Source organism: Orbicella franksi, chromosome 9 (assembly GCF_964199315.1).
Source record: "Orbicella franksi chromosome 9, jaOrbFran1.1, whole genome shotgun sequence".
Classification (NCBI taxonomy): Eukaryota; Metazoa; Cnidaria; class Anthozoa; order Scleractinia; family Merulinidae; genus Orbicella; species Orbicella franksi.
In genome coordinates this window covers 20,482,377-20,503,147 of record NC_138153.1, presented here as the reverse complement: position 1 = coordinate 20,503,147, position 20,771 = coordinate 20,482,377, and the positions used below count along the sequence as shown (strand labels likewise).

Sequence of the window (20,771 nt, the reverse complement as noted above, 5' to 3'; positions counted from 1 at the left end):
GCTCACATGCAAGTCTTTAGCAGAGATCTATTATTTCGGACTTTTGTAACACTGATATAGCCCGTTGGAAAATGTGTATAAATTTGTAATGCCCAAGAAATGCATGCTCATTTAACCATGTTCAGTAATGAATGTCATATCTATTTCTCGTGATGATTTTTCACATTCTCCAAAGAGACCTTATGCACTTTGTAGTAAGCTAAGGAAAGTCAAGAAAGTGGCAGAAGACCGTCAATTACGAGAATTCAGAAAATTACACAAAAATTTGATAACTTTCTTTGACTCTCATATTGAATTGGGTCGACTCTTTTCTGTAGTTGCATTGAGAAGAGCTTCCGTTGCAAATTAAAACATACCAACATCCAGTTCTAAGCTTTTCTTCGAGTTTTTCGATAGTAACGTGCACAACTGAACACATGCAGTATTCGGATATTTGTTTGAACAATGCTGAGTTGTTTTGATGTGTCAGACCGTTGCAATTATCTAGACATGTTTGTGCGGCGCACTTCGAAAGTAGTTTAGATTATGGAGAATATAAAGAATATTCAGGTTAATTTGACCTATATTCGTTTTAAGAGTATTGAGGTGACGTTTGCAGTAAACAAGCAAAGATGTTAAATCCGTCACTGGTAGTGACAGGACCATTAAAGTCTTGTTCAGGGTTTCTGATCAATCTGCGTGTCTAGATTTTTTGGCTGCGAGTCGAGAAAATGATAGCCTTCTTCAGACTATATACAACCTTCACAGACCAGTTGTGCAAAAGAGGGTTTAATTAACCTTGGATTAGAGCTAATCTGTAGAAATCTCAAACCTAGGGTGAAATTTCGTTGTTCAAAGCAGGGTTTGTGGGTCGGTTTGTTATCCTTGGCTAACTCGTGATATTAGCTTTCTGCGAGGTTAAGCTGGTGCCAGGGTGAAACGCACGGGTTTGATACCTTTCCTTAACTGAATATTAATACTTTGTTACTGGCTGTGTGGCCCAAATCCTCCATGCCAGCAACCAAAAACTTCCCTTATATGCTGGTTACCTGTTGCTCATTATGCCAGAAATATCAGAATCAAATTTCAAAGAAATCAGTTCACATTTTTCAGATTTGTATACACGCACTTGAATTACTTGCGTCATCAATATTGGACACTTTTTCAAAATCGAAAATTGTAAAGTAACTTTTTTCCGCCTCATTTTAAGATCTCTCTTTTCTGGGTTGTATTTTGGCTATGTCTCTCAAAACAATTGCGTGAATACATTTATTTATCAGCCAAAATGTTCATAATTTCCTGTGTTGACGCAAGTTTTTTGCAGGCTGCTCCAAGGCGTTGCGCGGGGTCAGTGGTTTCCATGCAGCAATCTCGTTCAACTTTTCTTGAAATGCATTCCGACGCATTGATTCCCATAAACGCATTCAGTTTTATCGTCTCTTGAGCGCACAATTTTCACCTGAGGCCGATAAAGGTACTGCTTGTTGCTCAGTTGATGTTTTTGAAAAATTAGCGGAAAATTGTCATTTTTTTGCCGGTTTCCTTACGTTAATAGCACGTTTGCGGAGTTAATCATCTGATTAGTCAACACTTACTGTTTATAGTCTGCGTCGATGTTGACGTTATTTTGTCAATCTTGTTGTAAATGTATGTTATTGAATTCTCTGAAGTTATCGCATGTAGTTTGATCAAGATTAGTGTCAATTAATTTGCACAAGAAGATCTGTTAGATCTTATAACCGCGCTTTTAAAATTTAACTGTTCGCTTAGCACTACCGTCGGAACGCAGTGCACATTCCAAAGCAGTCATTGATGATTCTTTTCTTACTGTAGACATCACATCACTTGATCAACACAAACTGTATTATTGCACCATCAGTGGTAGCTGTTGACAAATCTCCGATGACGTAATGGTCTTAATCTAGAACTTTCTTCGGGATATGTATGGGTATGAACGATATGAACGACACAATAATAACACTATTAACAACAGCTTTCTTTCTTAAAAGTCATGATTAAATTTAATTAGTGTTTTCCACGAGTAAAGGGCTAGCAAAGTAGTCACAAGTCATATAAAAAAAACACCCTATCCCGACCGATAGTAGTGAAGGACGCTCATAGGGGCCGTAACCAATCAGCGTGCAGGGATTATACCACGTGACCATAATTTTCCCATACATTCTCTTAAATTTTAAAATCCAAGATGGCCCCTAGGTGGAGCAAAAATGGCGCCCACCGGAAATGACGTCACGCGCGCTCGCGCATGCCCAAATAAGGCGCGAGCCAATGCATGAAATCGAGGGTGTCACGTGCGTGGTCAAATAAGGCGTGAACCAATGAGAGAGGGTTCGGGTGTGAATAAAAAGGTGTTGAGTTTGGGGAGTTGGTATTGTTGTTTCGAGATCGACAACAAGAAGATGGCCTCAGAGGAGAGCAAGACGAAGGTGGAGGTGATTGAGATTCCTGCGGGAGAGTTGCCAGACGAAATTCCGAGAGATGAATTTGCGGCGAGAGTGTTGAAGGCTGTGAAGGATAATCTTCTTGGAAAGATTATGAAAAGCGCCGTTAGTGACAGTACGGATAACCTCCTGAAGAAAGAAATGACGAAGCTGGCGGATGAGGTGATCAGGTTCAGACAAGCCATGTCTAGGAGGATGCTTAGTGACGAGTCTCTGACGGATAAGGACCCCGTGTGTTTGGAGAGGTTGCCGGATAGTTTTGAGGCCGGATGGAAAGAGTGGAGGAGCGGTCTGGAAAACAGAGAAGACTTGGCGTACCAAGCATTTATCAAAACGATGACGTCACCACCAGAGTGAAAAAACACAAGATTTTTTAATAATGCCTGTAACAAAAAACTAATAAAGATCCTTTAACGAGAGAATGTACATGGTTTGTTGTGTGATTTTTTGCATCATCTTGAGTGCTTGCACGTCATTGGTTCCCAGGTGCACGAGGGATAACATCATGGTCTGTGGGGTGAGAAATTCTCCGTGAAAGCCTGAGGAGGATTCCAAAACGCGTCCGAAGGGCCAGACATCGGAGAGGTCTCTTCTCATGTACCATGGGTAGGGAAAATGTTGGGTGAGGAAGAGGAGCACGACATCTTCGTCGGGGTGGGGTTCGTCCAGATAGATTTTACAGGCCAGGAGTCTCTATAGAAAATAAGAGAGAAAAAAATGAATGCCCCGACCAGGAATCGAACCTGGGTCTTTGAGGCCACAACTCAACGTCTTAACCATTAAACCATCGAAGCGCTTACCTCTTTAGGACTTGGTTTGTGGGATGTCATGGTGAGGTTCTCCGAAATTCACGGTTTTACAATGAGGGCAGAGTCTTTGGGTAGGGTGCAGCCACCAATTGTGAAGGGCTCTACAGGTTCCGTGATAGAATTGGTCGCAACACGTGGTCAGGAAGTAGTCGTTGATACTGTGATTGGGGGTGAATCCTTCCTTACACCACATATATTTTGGGTTAGGAAATGACATTGAGTCTGAAAAATAGAACAAAAACAACTTTTTATTGGACACTACACTACACTTGATTACAGGGTGGGACATGTGCACGATCCTAATGACCGGCGCCCTCTTTTTTTTCTTCTTCATCATAAAAGAAAGATTTGACATGTTTGACACGTGACATGGCTTCTTCGTAATGGTTTCCCAGAAAGACGGGTTTGTAGCTGGCAGTCTCCTTATCGTGGTACGTGCCATAGATAGCCCCGCAACAGGTAGCCCAGACGCACCCTAATCCCCAGGCTTCTCTCAGCGGTCCCGAGACTGCGTGGACGAATTTGTCGTGGGTCCCATTTTTACCCAATTCTAGGAGCGGTTGGCGGCAGCATGGTCTTGATTGCTTACAGACATAACAAGAACTGAGTTCCATTTCTAAAAAATACATAAATTTATAATATTTGTTTGTAAGCGTTGAAAGCCCAGTCCACATCGATTACTAAATCGTTAATTTCGTCTTCTTCAGCGACCCCCAGCATCTCTGATAGGAATAGTAAGTCTATCTCGTCCAGGGTCACCCCTGTACAAAGGGGTCTCTTCTTCTTCATCGTTCATCCACTCTCGCACCCGCTTTCCCAAGGTAGTCAACTCAGAATTACATCGCTCTAACACTTCCATGCTATACTCACTTGGTTTCGCCACCCACAGCAATGATAATATCCACAGTCTTCTATAGGCGCTCATACAAGTTTCACTAAAACTCAGAGTGAAAGTGAACGGTCCGACTCGCATGTTTTATACACCCGGTACAACTGGATTCCAGTCTACGACCGTGAGGGGTGTGGTAGGGGGGATACCCCTATCCCCTGGGTCTGTAGACACACGTGACTTCGGCTTGATCTGTGATTGGTTGGACGGATCTGCATAAAGCGAATCAGCGTCGTCCGCTCTTCACTCTGAGTTTTTGAAACTTGTATTGAGCGTCACTATGGCCCTTAGAGAGATTGGTCTGCAAAACCATGTGCCGAGAAAGCCTGAGACTACCTACGAGGAGGCCATTGATAGAATGGATGAAGACTGGGTTCGATTTTATGAGGAGATGGATTTCCCAATCCGGGATTTGTTGACGGGTCGCCGTTGGCTTATACGGTTCAAGGATTCTAGTCAGCTCGAGGTGATGTTGCACCAGATCCTCTTCTTCATGGATGAGCAGCGCGAGAACTAGACCCGAAGCCAGCGCAAGTACCGCATCATAGAGAAGGTGTTTGGTAGAACGTTGTTCAATGCGATCCTGGCCATTCGAAGGAACATTGTGTGGGACCTTAAAGTGAAGCCGCCAGTGGACAGAGTGACATTTCACAGACTTATGTTGTGTTATCAATTTGAGCCTTTCCACACTCACTGGACTAAGAGACAAAAGAACACGGTGAAACGATACATGAATGTCATAAACTTTTATTATAGCGTTTTTAACCAATGCAACCAGAACACAATGCGATCGATGATCGATGCAGAAGTTAAATTACCAAACATGTAGAAAAAAATGTGAATTAAAAAATCAGAGTGTGTTTTTTAAAAAACTGTGTCTGTGTCTCTTTCTTAGTTTGGGTTCTGTCCATTGATCAGTTTAGCTTCGGCGACCCCACGTGGGGGTTCGTTGATCCATTGAAAGAACTTGCAGGTGCGCTTGGGACACTTGAGATAGAGCCTGTCTGGGTTGGCATCGGAGTGGGAGGTGGCTAAGACCAGGGACTTGTTGCATAGACATCGGAAACGAGCTGGGTCGATGGTTTTGTAGCAGGGGTGGGTCTGTTCGTCGACGCGTTTCAGGTAGGCATTCACTTCACTAGCACCACAGGTCACATAACACTTGGTGAAGAATCTGGAAGAGGGGCATCGGTAATACTCCCAGGTGCTACAGTCGGGGGTTTGCACACTTCCAAATTTCATGGGTACCATACAACGCGGGCAGGTGTGATCTTGTGTTTTCAGTTGGTTCAGGAACTGATCGGGGTCGAATTCCTGCAACACTTGTACTTCGGGGAATTCTCCTTTGTCGTCCACTTCAGGTGGTAATTCTACGACGTTGTCTTTCTCGAATTTCTCGAGTCCTATCCGTGACATGGATTGAATGACGATTGGAGGTGATTCTTCTAGCACTGTCAGGCATCCGCCTTGAAGGGCCGGTAGCTTTGAGTCTATGAGGAAATAGAGATGAGTTAGTATCCCAACAAGGTGTTTTCTCGTAGCATGGTTTCTAGGATGTGTCTGGTTTTTCGCACGTTTTTGGGGGTCAGTCTTAGTCTTCGACGTCGATGGTTACATTTCATTTCGCTTTTGACTTCTTGACGTTTGATTGAAAAGGCGCTCCAGGGTTGTGAGAAGCCTTTGAGAGGTACGGTGGTCCAACTGACAGAGTTCGGTGTGATCTCTTTGAGGAGGACGCGTTCTTTGAAACGTAGTCTGGAACGAGGTTTTTTGAATAGCCATCTATCTAAGGTGGATTGTAGTAGTTTACCTCCTTCTTCTCCTCTCTTGGGGATGACCAGTTTCAGTTTCTTACGAGCCTCCTTCTTTTTGGATGATTTTCTTTTCTTATCGGGTTCGACGAGTGAATCCATGACGCCTGCGAAATGACTCGTGATGGAATGCGTGGTTCGACTTTATAGACGGTTGGTTACCCAATCAGAGACGTGTCGTGTGATGGGATCATGTGATGGTCTTCATTCTGATTGTCGGAGTAAAAAAATGGCGCGTGATCAGTGAAAGTACGTGTACTGAGTGAAAGTGGAGGTGCGCCGCGGGTATAAAAGGAGCACGCTTGACGAGTTGAATCATTCTCGACTTGCTCGTGGTGAAGTGATGACCTAAGGCCTATGAATGATAGAGACGTGGTAGAGATCGTGCAAGATTTGAGACGAATTTTGAATCGACCCTCTGACGTTTTGGAGGAAATCGAAGAAGGCGAAAGACCGTTACATGTGAAGCTATTTGACTTAGAATTGCACGTTGTCTCCCCTTTGTACTATAGGCTTCAAAGACACCTGACTGACTGGGGCGACCCAAAGCACCATCCTGATTTGTCGGATCTAGGAAGAAAGAAGTTTAACGAGGTCAGATGACTTACTACAGCAACTCTAACCAGATTCGGGAACTAGTGAGGCAGACTGTGGATGAGAAGGTAGAAACTTTGAGAGATCTCGATGCCATTACGAACGCGAAAGTGAACGTGTACATTTTTGACAATCTCTTCGAACCGTTAGGGAAAATACCCGAATGTACGTGGTCTTTTGATCTCTTGATGAGACGTCGTCCTGACTGGGGTGGTACGATTTTGGAGTTAATGAAGAAGAATGAATGGGTGTATCTGTTCTGTGGTGAGTGGTGTCGTGTGCTGTATAGAAAGGGCTTTAACGACTTCAGATTTGTTCATAGTCGGGATCCTACCCTGGACGCAGAGCGTTCCTGTTTGATTGCCACCGATAACATCACGTACATGATGAGTGAGGCCATCCGCGATCTGTTTGAACCCTTGCGGTTCGCTCGTGACATATCACGACGGGTGTTGGAGGCAGACGAGAGTCCCAGGGTGAAGTCGTTACTGACATCACAAGGAAACTTGTCTGAAGTTGGAAGAGTTGATCAATGATATCATGTGTCAGCGTGATTTATGGAAGGATCGGTCTTTCTTTCATGCCATTAACGCTGACGAGGGTGAACTCTCTGGTGTTTGTAAAGAGAGTATGCGTCAGGCATTTTATGTGAAGGGAGATGAAGAGGAAGCCCTGAAATGGAGACCAGGTAAAGGGGATTGTTTTTGGAGAAATTGTAGATATTATGCCATGGATTCCTTCGAGGAGGACTATGATGAGGAGTATCGCCAAGAATGTAAGAACATGGAACTGCCTGACAACACGTCAGGATTCACATCCGAGGAGGATGGAGAAGTGTGTAATGATCAGTAGTCTTTCGCCTTCTTTTCGATAGCCAATCAGATTTGTTTTTTCGTAAGAACCAATCAGGCACGACGTTTTTGTACATATAAGAAAGTTGAAATAAAAATTGGGTAGAATCATTATGTTTCAAGCATTGAGTTGGTTGATCTCGAGAGTGTGCGCGACCATGGCCGAGCGATGGAGTTGGATCGCCTTGTGTTCCAAGTGCGCTAGAGTCTATGCGCGATACGGTGAAGGTGAACCCATCCCCGACACTTTCAGTGAATCGCCCTTGGAGGTATTTGACTATACCGACGTCGAACCCAACGTGATGCGTTTTGTCGCTTATATCTTGTGGTTGAAACAGCAACCCGATTCATTTAAGAAGTATCTCGATGTACGTGAGCAACGTTTCGAGTTGTGGAGACAGTGCGTTTACAAACTTTGGTGATTATGAAGAAGAGAAAAAGTCAAAAGAAGCTTTCGACCGGGACGTTACTGGGACGGTATCGTGATCCTTCCAGACCCGGTAGTCTGGGTGGTCTGACGCGATTCGCCAAGGCCAATAAGATCTCGGTACGACGTACTCGCGAGGTCTTGCAACGGGATTTGGGGTACTCGTTGCACAAACCCAGACGTCGTCGTTTTCCCACGGTACCGGTCGTGGTGTTCGGAATCGACGAACAGTGGACGGCCGACTTGATCGAGGTGATCAATATCGCCAAGTACAATCGAGGGTACCGTTATCTCTTGACGGTGGTGGACTTGTTTTCCAAGCACGCCTGGGTCCAACCCTTGAAGTGCAAGACGGGTAAAGCGGTGACGGAGGCCATGGCTAAGATCTTGAAAGGAGGTAGAAAACCCATCAATCTTCAGACGGACGACGGGAAGGAATTCTACAACAAGACATTTCAGGATTTGATGAAACAGAAAGGCATTCATCATTTTTCGACCCGTGGGGATACGAAAGCCAGTGTGGTGGAACGGTTCAATCGGACCTTGAAAGAACGTTTGTACCGGTACTTCACCGTGCAGAATACGTTGAAGTTTGTACCCGTGTTACAAGATTTGGTCAAAGGGTACAATCGATCGTATCATCTCAGTATCAAGATGGCTCCAGATCAAGTGACTTTAGACAATAGCGAGGACGTGTGGGAGACTCTTTACGGAAATAAAAAAGGAAAAAATCAAGAAAACCTCAACTCAAAGTCGGGGATCGTGTGAGACTGAACAAGAAGTTCAGACAGTTCAAGAAGGGGTATTTACCAGGTTGGACCGAAGAGGTGTTTGTGATACGTAGGGTGCGTCCTGGTAAGGTTCTCACGTACAAAGTGGAAGAATGGGATGGGACGTCGGTCGAAGGCACGTTTTACGCGCAATATTTGCAAAGGGTGACCGTGGAAGACGACGATCTGTTCCGTATCGACAAGATCGTCAAACGAAAAGGGAATAAAGTCTTGGTGCGTTGGAAAGGTTGGCCAGTCAAGTACGACAGTTGGGTGGATAAAAAAGACGTGTTCGTGAAAAAGACGAAAAAATGAAAGACTTTTACGTGCAGTTGCTGAGCAACGCCAGCACGAGCGAGTTCCCGGACAACAAGGCCAACAGTTTCAAGAATCGTCTGCCTTACCCGCTCATGTTTGAATCCGACAAGGAATGGAAAGTGAGATTGGCGGGCGTTTCTTACCCGATACCACCGTCAAGACCGCATCAAGTACCAGTCCCTCAAGCGCACGACTTTGACGATGACGATTATGTGTTCGGTATTGAGTGGACCATTGAAACGTTCATCTTGCAATCCGATGGGTTTACGTGGCGTCCGGGTCGATACCGCGTACCATTTTACGTCACCGCGAAGGAACTGAACCGTGACCGACACAAAGTGACGAGTGGTAGATCTCTCATGCAATACCTCATCAATCGTTTTCACGAACGAATGTATCATTATATGGATCGCGCGAACGAAAGTCTACGAGCGCGGACGGAAAAAAATACTACTTCGTGTTCAGATGAGAGGGGAATGATTTGATTCTGGACAACACCGACACGTTCCTCGACGAGTCCGGAGACAGACAACGTCCCAGAGTGTATTTTGGTTCTAAACTGGTCAAGACGTTGGGTTTGATTAACGAGGAATCGTATTACTCCGTTCACTTGAACATGAATATGATCAAGATGTTCCAAAACGATACCGTCCCGGCTGATTTCAAGAAAGACTGGAGCAACCACGACGCCACTCGCACTCATAACTTTTGGAATTTGGCCAGCAACGGGGTGTTACAGCTCAGTCCCTATTGCAACTGGCGCTTCAGTTACCTGGACGAGGAATACGCCAAGGTCTATCGTGGAGTCATCGTCCATCCGGATCTCCCTCCTCCTCGCAGTCCCATGTACTTGTATTCGAATGTAGGTCGTAGCACGATCACTGGGAATCGAGTGACGGACCTATTGAGAGAAGTACCCCACGACCCTATCAAGACGACGTACGAACCGACTCAGATTCAATATAAACCTGTACGCAGCAATGTTTTGGATATAGTGGAGGTGCAATTGGCCGAGAACGACGGAAGACTGGTTGACTTTAAATCGGGCGTGACCTCGGTGACATTACACTTTAAGGATGAATGAGTCTCCCGATGACTTTACCGTGCAGTTGCTGAGCAATGCCAGCACGAGCGAGTTCCCGGACAACAAGGCCAACAGTTTCAAGAATCGTTTGCCGAACCCGTTACAGTTGAGAGAGTCGGGATGGAAAGTGGGTATCAGCGACCTCTCTTTTCCGTCCGCTGTGCGTAAGATGGGCTTGAAAGATTCTCTTCTGTTTGAAATCTGGTGGAACGAGTTGATAGACCCAAAACTCAACCTCCACTCGGAAGACATGGTCCGGATCAAAGAAGGGGATTTGGAATTCACGCCTAGGACTGGTACCGAGTTCATGAACATGATACGAGATCGATACATGTGGAGTGTGAGGGATCAAACGGTGTACGACTTGCAAATGTTCAAGAAAAAGAGCAAACTCGACGATCCCACCGAAATGTTCTACACGATCATGCATCGGGCCGAGAATGGAGAATGCGTCGTCGACAACTCGAGAACGTGCACCACCCTCCAGATCAATGGTAAGGCTAGGTATCCGAAGATGTCCATTGGGATCGAATTGGCCAAGAAGATGAAATGGGTCAATATGGGAAAGTTGCAAAACGGACAACCGGGTTACGTCTTGGGACCCAACTTGAGAAAAGAATTTCCCACGGAAGTCGTACCCACGGCCATGGATTTGATCATACCACAGAATGACGGGGATGAGATTTTTTACAAGATCGACCCGGACGCATTACATCTGAGTTGTTACATCAATTGGGTTTTCACGGACCTGGATCGTAGTTACCAAGAAGCGTTTGGTCACAATCGTCGTTCCTTGTTCGTGTATTCGAATGTGGGACAGAGTATGGTGACGGGAAATCAAGTCACGGATCTGTTGAAACAAGTTCGTTACGATCCGGAGGTGGTCGACCTTCAACCGAGACACATCCTATATCTACCGGTGCGCACGGCCGTCTTGGACATTGTCGAGACGCAAGTGTCTGAGAACGACGGACAACTGGTGAACTTTGCTTCGGGTGTGACCACGATCACGTTGCATTTCAAAAAAGGATGAGTGATTTTTACGTCAGTTTACCCAGTCACAGTAGTAAGAGCGAGTTTCCCGAGAACAAATCGAACCATTTCAAGATCAGGTTACCTCATCTCATACGCCTGGATGGAGGCGGAGGATGGAAAGTGGGATTGAGCAGCATCGCCATGCCGGATGCTCACGTGACGCTTCCTTCCTTGTCCACCTATAAGGATAAAGTCACTATTACGCATGGCGACGGATAGAAGTTTCCTCTAGATATACGGTGGGATCAGCTTACTTCGATACGGATGATATCAAAGATGTGTTCTACAACGTGGATGGAGTTGGATTCATGAAGTCCATGATCGCCTATTTCGAGAAACGACGCATCTTTAATAATTCGGGACCCAAAATGGGGGCAAAATATGTCACGAATGATGGTAAAAGAGCCTACATCAAGTTCAAGTGGGAAGGTGATGAATTGGTCACGGACAACGAAAACACACTTCGTCCTCAGAGCATAGACTTTCCGGCATTACACATCAATACTGAACTGACTGAGAGAATGGGATGGATCAAGAAGATTGGAAGTGGTTACGAACTGGGACCTAACTTGCAGATGGAATTCTTCAAAGATGAAATTCCTGAAATTGGTTACATGCTTCTCCATCCGGACATAAAAGACAAGGATGGAATACCTGTTTTTTGGGCGGTCTCCGTATACTCAAATGGACAAGGTTATTTACAACTCGGCATCAATTGCAATTGGCGATTTCTGAACCTGAACAAGGCTTTCGAGGTGGTGGTGGGAAGCAGTTCGCGTTCCTTGTTCGTCTACTCCGACGTGGGAGGAAGTAGCGTGGTGGGGAATCAAGTCACGGATTTACTGAGAGAGGTCAACTTGATTCGAAGAGGTGCTGGTGTTCAGTATTTCGAGCCTTATCACATTCAATATATTCGCGTGCGCAAAGACGTCCTAGACATTATAGAGGTTCAAGTGGCTGAGACAACTGGAGAACTGGTGACATTTGGAGCTGGCAATACGATCTTGACGTTACACTTTAAGAAATCATGATCGGTGGAACGCTAGTACGATTTCATCCCGATAAAATTAATCAATCTGGAGACGGATTCGGTGCGGCTTGGAGAGGTGTCAAGAAACGAGGTCCCGGCATTCTAAGAGACGTTATGACCGAGACGGCCATGGAGGGTGTGAAAGGTTTAAATGCGGGCGGCAAAGGAGGAAAGCCCAATTGGAGAGGTGGACTCGCTGGGGTCAAGAGAGGAGCGACCCGAGCCGTGAAACGTAAAGCGACGCAAGAGATCAAACGCGCGTTGTCCAAAAGAGTAAGAAAAGACCTATTTGGAGTATGATTCCCATTTACTCGAGGCGCGTGAGACGTATCCCAATACGACGAACGTATAAAGGCGGTTCGATCTTCCCAACACGATCAAAACTTCCAAACTATCGTTCGGTGCAGTCCGCACTGAGAAGGAGAGGGTGACGAAGACGTAGACGATGACGGACATTGTGGCTCATGCCAGGTCGGCGGGGGTACGTAACCCTCGCCTGAACATGTTCCGCACCCCTCCAACGGATGTAAGCATGTCGTCTCGTCGTTCGGTGAGAATCAACCCGTTCAATACTGGGATCAATCCAGTGACCTTCCAAGTCGATCCTCAAGAAGACTTTATCGACCTGAACGAGAGTTTCTTCGAAGTGGAGTTGGCCATTAAGACAGGTGGAGGAGGCAATCTAGCGCAAGCGACTCTAGTCGGACTTGCCAACAATCTGGCCCACACACTCTTCAAACAGATCAATGTGAGATTGAATCCACTCTCATAAGCCCCCAGACCGATACTTACCACTACAAAGCCTACATAGAAGCGCTGTTGAACCACGACCGAGACGACGGTAAATCTATCCTTAAACCCCATGGTTGGTACAATTGTCTCAGTGTACCCAGTCCCGGAGACGCGGATGTGATGACAGCCAATAAGTTGGATCCGGCTCACAACGATTATGACGAATTACCCCAAGATCTCAAGAACATGGTTCAAAGTCGAATTCAGTTTTTTGGTGGAAAGAGAGTGACCTTGAGGTTCAAACCTTACCTGGAAGTGTTTCATCTCAGCAAGTTACTGGTACCTGGCGTGCAGATCCAGATCGACATGTACTTCAATGCCCCAGCTCTGTGGACAGTCCAATGGGCCGGTGCCGATACTCTCAGACTGACTGAAGCCGACGTGAATGTGAGATTGTTCCTGTCTCAAGTGAGAGTGACTCCCTCGGTGTACCGAGAAATCATGTCCAGCATGAAAGGTGGAAGAGTGGCCACTTACCTCACGGTGAGAGGTGAAATTCGAACCTACTCTCATCCCAATGACAATCGTCATTTTGAGTGCAGCAATCCTTTCCACAATAAGCTACCTAATCGGTTGGTGGTTTTGTTCATGAAACAAACAGCCTTCAATGGAACTGTCACGGTCAATCCGTTCACTTTTGAAAAATTCAATCTCGCTTCCATCAAACAATTGGTGAGAGGTGAAGAGTACCCCTACGAGACCTTGGAGCTCAAACACGATGATGACAGTAAAGATCTGAGAGGCTACCACAGATTCCTCCAAGCCTCAGGAACTTTGTGCAGGGGAAAAGGAAACATGGTCCGAAAAGAGAACTGGGGGCACGGAAAGAGATGCAACATGTTTGTATTTGACAACACAGCCAATGGATGTTTGGACAGTCCGGTGTTGAACCCCAAGCAGGAAGGTGAGCTGCGTCTGGTGATCGATTTTGGAGCTAACCCAGGATCAAACCTGACCATCTTGTTGTACGGCGAATTCGAGAACTTGCTGGAGATCAACGAGAACAGAGTCGTCATCTACGACGTGTACCAATGAGAAAAAGAAAAACATGGAGAAAGTAGCCTTGAATAATTTACAATTGGATCATTTGGCCCGAACGAATCCGTCACTACGCTGTGTTTTTTACGGCACGGTACCTTGCGATCGTCTTCCCAAGACACTCCCCCAAGAAGGTCCGACCGCTTACATCGTGAACACGGATCCTCACGATAAAACGGGCGTGCATTGGATCGCCTTGTGGGCCGACAAGGACAAGTGCGAGATCCTGGACAGTTACGGCCTGCCGTTGGACGCGTATGGAACCGCCGAGCCGCTCCAAGAATGGTTGTACCGTCATTTCAAGTACCATATTCGCAACGGCAAGAGTCTACAGTCCCTTTTCAGTCAGAGTTGCGGCGGCTACGCCCTGATGTTCCTGATCGACCGAGCCGAAGGTCGGGACATGAACGCGTTCTTGAGTCGTTTTAGGAAAAACGAGTTTGTAGAGAACGATCGTAAAGTAGGACAGATGTTGAAACGTTTGATCGTGGACGAGTTGGCCTGGCGCAAGATTTGTAAAACCCCGTGTCACCAGGACACGTGCGGTTCCTCCAGAGGAGTGCGTCATTTGTTAAAGTAAGCTGTTCGAATAAAAAAAAGTGTTCATTTTTGAAAAGATGTTGCGTGGTTCTTACACCATCACTTTACGAGTGCATAAAAGGTGCGGTAGAAACTAACTTGCTCATTCACTTGCCATGAACGCTGAACTTCAAGAGCTCTACAGAGCCTTGATCAACAGTCCTCAGAGACTTCAAGACGAGTACAACGCGAAACACAGTGTCCTTAACACCGGCGCGTTACCGACCACGGTGACAACGCGCAGGAAACGCAAGAGAGCGCCAACCATGCCGAGAGTTTCCGAGAAAGAAGATAGGAAAAGAAGAATGAAAAAGAGGCATTGGTACGAAGACAAGTTCGGAGATTTGAGTAAATTCGCGAAGAAACCTCGAAAGAGATCAGCGCCCACTAAGACAGCGCGTACCAAGAGAGCCGCTGCCAGGAGAGCCATCGCCAAGATCAAGAGGGGAAAACAGTGGTACGCCAAGAAATTCCAAGTGCAGAAATTCGCGAAACGCCAGAGAGCGACTGCCAAGAGTCGAGCCAAAAAACCTATCTGTTTCAATCGTAGGGTCACCCTCTTGAGTCTATTGAGACGCATCCCGGCCGTCAAGACCCCCATGGCCAAGTTGTTTGGATAAAAACGGAGCGTCTCGAGACCATTGACCATTTCAAGATCATGGAACGACGCAAAGCGTTTCAATTTCACACTCCGTCGAGTTTGATGATAGCGGGTCCGTCTGCCTGTGGTAAGACGTTTTTTACCACCAAACTGCTCTTGGAGAACGGAGACTTGTTCCAAGAACCACCGAAGAGTATTCGTTACTGCTACGGATCGTGGCAAGATGGTTTCCAAAAGCTCAAGAAGGGAGGGGTCAAGTTTCACGAAGGCATCCCCGACAGCGAACAGTTACCCCGATGGTTTCCTGGAGGGGGTGTTTTGGTCATGGACGATCTGATGGACGAGGGTGGTAACGACAAGCGCGTATTGGATCTCTTCACCAAACATTCGCATCACCGGAACATTACAGTGATTTACTTGTGCCAGGATCTATTCCTCAACGGAAAATTCGCCAAGACCATTTCCAGAAACGCTCATTACATCGCGGCCTTCAAGAACCCTCGGGATCAGTTGGGGATACGAAATCTATTACGCAATCGTTTCCCACGCAATGGCAGGAGGTGTTGGACACGTTTCGAAAGGTCACCGATCGACCTTACGGTTACATGCTATTGGATCTTCATCCGGCCAGTCAGGACGATCAACGCGTCCTCAGCCGTGTGTTAAAAGACGAAGGATTCGTACGATGCCATCAGTTTGCGGCATCGTCATGTTGAGGAGCGAAGCCGAGTGGTTCCCTACGTTTATTCTACGTTGCATAGCCATGCTACGACGCATGTATTCCTTTCAAGAGGATCACGAGACGGTGAAACAAATCTGTCTCTGTTCGAGTTATCGTCAAGTAAGGTCCATCGTGAATGCATATAACGACGAGGATTTCGAGAATTTGATTCATAACGAAAGAGTAATCGCTGAGAAGATAGCAAGAAACAGGAGAGATGAGCTCTTACAACAGTGATGATTTCAACTTCTCAGCTCTGAACGATTATTCGCCTTTGGGGTCACCGGTTAGAACGAGTACTCCGGTTCCGCCTGCAGCGGGCGTGGGTCTAAGCCTGAACACCCCTTCACCGCGATCGTCACTGGCGACACCGCCCCTGCGAGGAGCCTCAGTCGGAGTAGGCACCGCTGGCGCGGACACGCCGCGCGCCAATGTCACGGCGGGTGTCGGTAGCGCTGGCTCGGGGTCATCACGCTCCAACGTCACGACTGGAGTGGGTACGCCCAATTCGTTGCGTCGAATGGCAGGACGTTCACCCACAGTGACAGACGCCACACCTTTGGCACGAGCTACTCGAGGAGGGAAACGACCGAGACGCGTCCCTCGTCAAAATACGCCGACGTCCCCCAGTGATGCCGGGAGCCGCAGAAGAAGCAGCGCTAGTGGTAGCGGTGGAAGACGACGTCGAGGCGGAGGCGGAGGCGGAGGCGGAAGTAGCAGTGACTCCACACTGCCTTCGTCGGTGAGATCGGGTCTTTCTCGAGCGGGTCGAAGAAGGCGAGGCACCCGTGTTCTCAACCAAGCCCAGATGCAACAACAATTGGAAGAGATTTTGCGCCAACAACAACAAACGGCCGCGGGTCGTCGCATTGCGGGCATCACGACCACTAACACGATCACGACTACCTATAAAAACGGTCAACGTCCTACCGTAACACGCAATTCGACCAGTGTACGTAACTGAGAACAACATGAGAAGACGCCGTCGTCGACAGAAAAGGAGAAAGCAATGGGGCGGTGCTCTTGCGAGTGCCTTGTCTACGATGTTACCCATAGGTAAAGGGGCTGCCTTCGGATTGGCCAAAGCTTTGGGTGGACGCGCCTTGAAAACAGGAATCCGAGCTGGAACCTCCGCTGCCATTGGTGCTGCAGGGGTTTGCGTGGGTCACGGGGTCCGAAGACTTGTGAGACGTAAGAAAAAACGACGACCTCGCCGATAAAAAACCATTCGAATCAAGATGTTGAGGAGTGAAGTCAACTGGTTCCCCTACTTCCTGCATCTATGCCGATGCTCTCGATCTTACTGGGACGAGACCAGCATGGATCACGAGGACATGAAACGTATCGCGGACGAGTGCGATAGTTACAGACAAGTCCAGGATATCCTGAACCAATCCGTAGAAACCGCGTTCAAGGACGAGATCTGGGAGTACGAGCAACAAGCTAAAAGGATCGAACGTACCGAAAGAAAGTTAGAATACATTTGGAACTGGTTGAGGAATTGTCATGAGCAAGCCGGTACGTCTATTGGATGAACCTTTCACCACAGTGGTGGAATGGGATTCCCTGAAACGTTTGGACGGATTGTATGCTTTCTACCACAAGTATTGGTGGTGTCGAAGGCAGATGTTTGGTTACTACAAATTGTGTAATGCCATTCTCAACGGACTGGCCTTACTGGTCGTGACCGCGAGTATCGTCCTGGGATCCGTGTGGAAAGATGGGTACACGGTGGTAGGATTGACGGCTTTCGCCACCTTACTGAAAGGATGGAACGATTTCAAGAAGTATTCGTTCAAGATGGACATGGCCCAATTCGCTTACACGACTTACGAAAAGACGCTGACAGAACTTAGGAACTACGCTCTTGGTGGAGTGGATGAATTGGATGGGTTTTTGACCAAGATGCAAACGTTGGATGACGTGGTGACGGATTTCACACCTCCCACTTACGACCGATATGTTCGAGACTACGAAATACGATTTCATCACGTTCCACTATAAAAAATAAAATCACGTGAAGAGTCTTCATTCAGAACCAGAATGCCCAAGAGGTCAAAGAGAAAGAAAGCGTCTTCAAAAAGACGTAAAACCACCACCACAACCAAAAGAAGAAGAAGGTACCAAAGGGGAGAAGGTGCTCTCAGTGTAGTGGCGGGTTTACCCAAGGCGGCTTGGGGGATCACCAAAGGCATCGGAAGCCTGAGAGCCAGACAAGAAGCGAAACATACCAAACGGATGTTGGAACGGATGAGACGAGGCGAAAAGTTTGATAGCAAGGGCGAATCGTTCCGATGCTCTATCATGTGAAAAAAGACATAAATGAACGAGGATTGACGTAATCAACCTCACTCGTCACCATGAAGACTCGAAGGAGGAAGAGGAAGAGACAGAAAGGGGGTATTTTTCCCCTGGCAGCTATCTTACCCGCCCTGATAGCCGGTGGTAAAGCCGTGGCGCTGGGTGCCGCGTCAGGAGCTGAGGTTTCGGTGCCAAGAAAGCACTCGAAGCCGCAACCACACGTAGAAAAAGAGCCGTGACGGGTACTGGCAGAGACGTGAGAGCATTGGAAGCCCTCATGCGAAGAAAAAAACTCGGTAAGCCAGGCACTGCCAGTTACAAAGCCAAGAAAGCATTGCCAGACCTTATGCAAAGAAAGAGGCGAGCAAGACGATAAAAAGAGGGTGACAATCCACCTGGACTCATACGTCAACGATGAAGCGGTTACGACGACAACGTCATTTCTTGACGCGCGTCCTGAAAGAAGCCAATCGAAATAAACGTCAACAGATGTTGCAATACGCCGACAGAGATCAGGTCAACGCCATCAGCGAGATGGTTCTCAATTTGCTGAAAAAGAGGATCCCCATCAACGCAACGACTTATGGGAAACTGAAAAGACATAAAAAGGTTTTGCGTGAAGTGGGTAAACGTAGAAACTCCCTCAAGCGTCGAAGAGAACATCTCCTGAGTCAAAACGGAGCTGTGTTCTGGAGCGGATTACACGGCTGTTTTCGAGCATGTTGTGTACGGTGAAAGGACGCGACGAAGACGGTTACCCGCTCGAGGGTATCGACGTCATACCCAATTTCCCACCGAGAGATAAATACCAAGAAGAGTCCAATACCATTCCTAAACTCGTGCAGTTGTTGCAAGATGCCAATCGACGCGAAGCCCAATGGAAAGACTCGTCCAAGTACTGGAACAAGAGATACCACGCCCTGTATCAAGAGTACATGGCTTTAAAGTTCGGTGACTTTTGCCAAACCTGTGCAAGGAGTGCGGTAAAGGCAAGCAAACCGTTCAAAGTCTTCAACTCGAGTTGGAAAAGAAAGAAGAAGCCATACGGTACTGGCAAGACTGTTACGAGACGGCCTTGAGAGAATTGTCCGAGTTTCCTGACACGACCTTGAGTCAGGTATGAACGAAGTCATGATGGTGCCCGTTCAAAAATTCAAGCGATTGCAAGATTATTACAAGGGTCAGATCAGTCAGAATGCCTTGTTGAACAAAGCTGGACGTTTGGCCGCCGAAGAACATCTCATCTTGAATGACAAACGTATCCCCGACAGCATGGCCGTCAAGATGACCAAACCCATAGCAAGCGAAGAAAGTAAACTGGTGAAACGTATACGGACGGGTAAAAGCGGTCCTATCTCGTACCAGGGAACGACAGAACCCGAAGGCATGGCCGACGCACCCGTCGAAAGTCTGTTGAAACAGATCCTCAAGGGAGTCAACAAAGAACCCGCAGCACGAGCCCCCGTGATCATCAAACAAGAAGCCGCCACACCTTCCACGTCAGGTCTTGAAAAGGAGCTTAAAACTCCCAAACCTCCCATTCCTCCCAAACCATCCACAAGTAAAAAGGGGAGTAGTTTGAAAAAGAAAGTCTTGTCCGAAGCGCAAAAAGGCTTGTTAAGATCCATCGGTGTCTCCGAAAAATACATAGACGACGACGGTGGTTACAGTCCCAAAGGCAAGGCAAAGACGTACAAGAAGGCCAAGAAGACAGCCGCAGAAAAGTTACAAGAAGGGTGGGACGATTTCGACGACCCCTGGAGAAAAGGACTGAGCTATGACTCGGCCTAAGAAGAAAAGGGCACCCCCGAGGAGAAGTACCCGTCGTCGTCGTCAACGAGGGTATGGGATCGACATCCAAAAATGGTTGGGCAAGACTGGGATCGAGTTTCATTGGCCCGGTTATCAGTACATGGGACCTGGTACCAAACTGAAGAAACGTCTAGCGCGAGGAGACCCGGGGATCAATCGTCTGGACCGACTGGCCAAACAACACGACATTGACTATTCCAGGGCCAAGAACTTACAGGACAAATGGAAAGCCGACACCAAGATGATCCAAGCCATCGACAAATTACCCGGACGTAAAACCATGACAGAACGCATTGTTAAGAAAATCATGCAAACCAAGAAACGTTGGAAATTGTAAAACAAGTTTTTATTGTTATTGTAATCATTAAAAATTACACTTTTGTTGTTTCAAAAAAGTCTCTTGCCTTTTTTTCTTCACGTCTCACACGCCATGCCATTGTGGTACAGAGTATCCGATACACTCGATCTCACAAACAGTCGTTCGATCCTTATTTGGTCCCCGAACGTCGACGAAGACACGAATAACAACCTAAACCTAATTCTGGATACAAAATTGTACACTCTATAAGGGGTGTTGAAATAAAACATTCGATACACCTCCATGCGTATGTGATCGTACGAAATGATATGGAAGGGAAAGAACACGGTGCCGTGAATGTACAGTGGACTTTGTCCCTCCGAGGTTCGCACAAAGTCCTCCAACTCGCGATAGTAATGGAACCACACCGTGACCGGAAGGTGATAAGGCAAGTGATTCCACGAACGCGTCAAGGAATTGTGCGTCTCAAAGGGTCTTCCAATGTCTCTGAAATGTCCAATGTCCTCATGAATCATTCTGCGTTGATCATCAACTGCGAAAAAAAAGAAAAAC

General features: G+C 47.0%; 2 protein-coding genes, 1 long non-coding RNA gene and 1 other non-coding gene across 4 annotated transcripts in view; 2 read left to right on the top strand and 2 right to left on the bottom strand.

Annotated features, from left to right (window-relative positions):
* LOC145498025 (uncharacterized) overlaps positions 1 to 20,771 on the top strand; it is a 113,584-nt gene that overhangs the window by 23,251 nt on the left and 69,562 nt on the right. The gene's annotated exons all lie outside the window — the stretch shown is intronic.
* The window catches only part of LOC145498018 (uncharacterized), a 139,191-nt gene that overhangs the window by 83,992 nt on the left and 34,428 nt on the right, over positions 1 to 20,771 (bottom strand). The gene's annotated exons all lie outside the window — the stretch shown is intronic.
* On the bottom strand, positions 3,161 to 3,232 carry Trnah-gug (transfer RNA histidin (anticodon GUG)). Its single transcript has one exon. It is a non-coding gene; the product is annotated as a tRNA-His (tRNA).
* On the top strand, positions 17,268 to 20,770 carry LOC145498007 (uncharacterized). Its single transcript, XM_081477878.1, has one exon. The coding sequence runs from the start codon at positions 17,294 to 17,296 to the stop codon at positions 17,789 to 17,791; it is 498 nt and encodes a 165-aa protein (XP_081334004.1). The 5' UTR covers positions 17,268 to 17,293; the 3' UTR covers positions 17,792 to 20,770.

Coding starts and splice junctions, on each gene's coding strand:
- LOC145498007 (XM_081477878.1), top strand. CDS start 17,294: ATGAGCAAGCCGGTACGTCTATTGGATGAACCTTTCACCACAGTGGTG.